The sequence below is a fragment of the Apium graveolens genome, unplaced genomic scaffold (genome assembly GCF_009905375.1).
Source record: "Apium graveolens cultivar Ventura unplaced genomic scaffold, ASM990537v1 ctg164, whole genome shotgun sequence".
Taxonomy (NCBI): Eukaryota; Viridiplantae; Streptophyta; class Magnoliopsida; order Apiales; family Apiaceae; genus Apium; species Apium graveolens.
This window is the reverse complement of record NW_027417340.1, coordinates 84,657-87,984: the sequence shown is the minus strand read 5'-3', so window position 1 is coordinate 87,984 and position 3,328 is coordinate 84,657. Positions and strand designations below refer to the sequence as shown.

The window sequence follows — 3,328 nt, the reverse complement described above, 5'->3', positions numbered from 1 at the left end:
GAAATGTTTTATACATTTCACCTTATCCTTCTTGTGGATAACCGGAGAAGGAACTGTTTGTACTGTGTTTTGCTTGGTGTTTACTAGCGAGCAGAGGTTTTATAAGATGCCCTTATTAGTACCCACCTTACTTGTTCTTATCCATTTATTTGATTTGTCTTATTAGTTTGCTTCGTTAACTGTCATATTTCCTTTCTTCTTGGCTAATTATTTATTTGAAAAGTACCCATTTATTTTACATTTTAAAGATATATCTGTACTGGGCATTTGGCTCACCCGTATTTATTTCTTTCCACAGGTAGTCAGGGGTAAAGCGGGGGTGTGATGAGTGCTGCCCAGATTTTAGCTTGTTATCTAGTTAAAATAAATTCAAGGACATGTTTTATTCCATATTATTTTGGATCTTGTTAGAGAACTTTATTTTGAAGATTTTGAACTTTTATTAGTTTCATAAATTATGTTTAGCTTGTTTTGCTTTCATTAATAAATAAGACTTAGCATGTGTAGCATCTACTTGTTTAAGTGGGGTGTTACATATATACCAATTCTTCTTTGAGGTCCCATTTTAGTTCTTTGTGGTGGTGATATAGGAACATACACAGCACAACCAAATACTTTTAAATGAGATATATTAGGTACTTGACCAAGAACTAATTCTTGAGGGGATTGTTTATGGTAAGCAAAAGGCCTTATTCTTATTATATTTACAGCATGAAGTCTTGCATGACCCCAAACAGATATAGGTAACTTTGCTCTTAGGAGTAAGGGACGGGCAATAAGTTGAAGTCTTTTAATTAAGGATTCTGCTAAACCATTTTGTGTATGTACGTGAGCTACCGGGTGTTCGACTGAGATTCCTACTGATATACAATAATCATTAAAAGTTGTAGATGGAAATTGAGCTCGGAGTTTAATTATTTGGGCAAGTAATTTGGCAAATGTTGTATTTCGGGTTGTAAGAAGACATACATGAGACTATCGAGTTGACGCATCAATTAAAACCATAAAGTACCTAAATGGGCCAGAAGATGGATGAATAGGATCACAAATGTCACCTTGAATTCTTTCTAAGAATTTCGAGGACTCAGTTTGAAGCTTAACTGGGGATGGTCGGATAATCAGTTTTCCTAAGGAACATGCTGAACAATGAAGTTCATCTTGGGATATTATCTTTTGAGTTTTAAGAGGATGTCCCACAAAATTTTCAACGATACGACGCATCATAGATACTCCTGGATGACCGAGTCTTTCGTGCCAAAGGGAAAGTAGTTTTGGGTCTATGACTTTGGGGATGTTGACACTATGAGATTCAAGAATACGTATACTCGTACCATATAATCCTGAAGAAACCGAGTAGAATTTTTCTAAGACCCTTTTATTGTCAACGATGTTTGAGGTGATGAGAAGGAATTCTTTTTCATTCTCATTAGTAGTTTCAACGTGAAACCCATTAAGATGGATATCTTTAAAACTCGGTAGGTTTCTAGTTGACTTGCTAGAGTATAGAGCCTCTTGTATGTGTATGTGTGTCTTATTTGGTAGAAGAAAACTAACTTTCCCAAAACCTTCTATTATATTTGATGTACCCGATACCGTCCATACATGTGAGTTGGTTTTAGTCAACTGTGAGAAGTATTTCTGACTCTGTAAAATAGTGTGTGTGGTTGTGCAGTCAACAATGCATATATCTTCCATCTCTATACATATATAAACGAAAAACATCTTTATTAAAACACACCGAGTACATAGAACAACAACATGAAACAAGTACATAAAATGAGTACATAATGGAAATAAGTAAAACACAAAGGAAATAAGTAAAGCAAGACAATACATATGAAGTCTAGTCGTCTAAACCATAATAAAGATTAGCACCAGTGTCTATTTCATTTGAGGCCTTACTGATTGGTTCATTAACTAGATTATAATTAGCGAAGTTGGTTTCTACTCTCTTTCCATTATTCCTTTTGGATGACTCGTAGAGGTTAACAAGATGTTTGGGTGTGCGACAAGTACGTTGCCAGTGCAAGATCCGCACCTATGACAGATGCCTCGGTTCTCTCCTTCTTGGGGTGCCTTTCTTTTATTTGGCACTTTACGTTGCCATTTCCTGGTGGCCAGAGTTGTAACCATCACGTCGCCACTTCAGGTGTCCAGAATAATATTGATTGCGAAACCGACCACGGAAATTTCCACGTCCACAGTTTCATCCATAACCCCGTTCTCCTCTATGCCATTTCCCATGTTCATTCTTCATGAATGACGTGTTATGTACTTCAGGTAACTCGGCAGAGTCTGTGGGACGTATCTGATGATTTTTCAGTAGCAACTCATCATTCTTTTCAGCCACAAGAAGGAGAGATATCAGCTCGCCATATTTCTGAAAATTCCGCTCCCTATATTGTTGAGCTAGGATGAGTGTTGGGGTGAAAGGTTGAGAGGGTCTTTTCAATCATTTCAGCATCAGTAATATTTTCACCACATAAAATAAATTTTGAGCTTATCTTGAAAAGAGCATAATTATATTCAGTTACAGATTTGAAATCATGTAACCTCAAATTAATCCAGTCATATCGGACAGATGGCAAGTGAACAAGTTTCTGGTGATCAAATCTATCCTTGAGATTATTCCAAAGGGTGAGTGGATTTTTGATAGTGAGGTATTCAGATTTTAGATCTTCATGGATGTGATGCCTAAGAAAGATAATTGTTTCTGCATTTTGTTCAACAGTTGGGATTTTTTCTGGGTCATTAGTATTTTTTAGGCCATTAGCACTAAGGTGTAATTCCGCATCAAAGACCCATGACACATAATTATTCCCCGAAATATCCAAAGCAACAAACTCTAATTTTGCAAGATTCGCCATTCTGAATAGATTTTAAATAAGATTTAATATGTCACATAATATTTGAACACGCAAGTTGAAATAATAACTTTATACAAAAGTTACGACGGCATAGCCAACCAGAAAAATTTTGATTATTACTTGACGGCAGCGCCATCTTTATAGTAGTATTACTTGACGGCAGAGCCATCTTTACACTATTATTTGACGACATAGCCATCTTTATAGATTTCAATCAGTAACATAAATAAATATGTAATAATAATTAGAATAAAATGAGTAAAAGAAATCATACCTATTTTATGAAATAGTTTTAGTTGATAAAGACTCGTGGGTCAGAATAAGTCGTAGCACTTTCGAGAATAAAGCTTCAGTTGGCAGAGACTCGTGCTGATAACGTATTGTAAATAACGTGTTGTCAATCTCGAATTACTGGATAATGTATGACTTAATAAATGTACATAAAGAGAGTAGAAATTGAA

General features: G+C 35.5%; 1 protein-coding gene across 1 annotated transcript; it reads right to left on the bottom strand.

Annotated features, from left to right (window-relative positions):
* Positions 1-2,396: 2,396 nt before the first annotated feature.
* Positions 2,397-2,867, bottom strand: LOC141700028 (uncharacterized). Its single transcript, XM_074503804.1, has one exon. It carries the CDS (start codon positions 2,865-2,867, stop codon positions 2,397-2,399), a length of 471 nt encoding a protein of 156 aa, XP_074359905.1.
* Between the last annotated feature and the right edge of the window lie 461 nt (positions 2,868-3,328).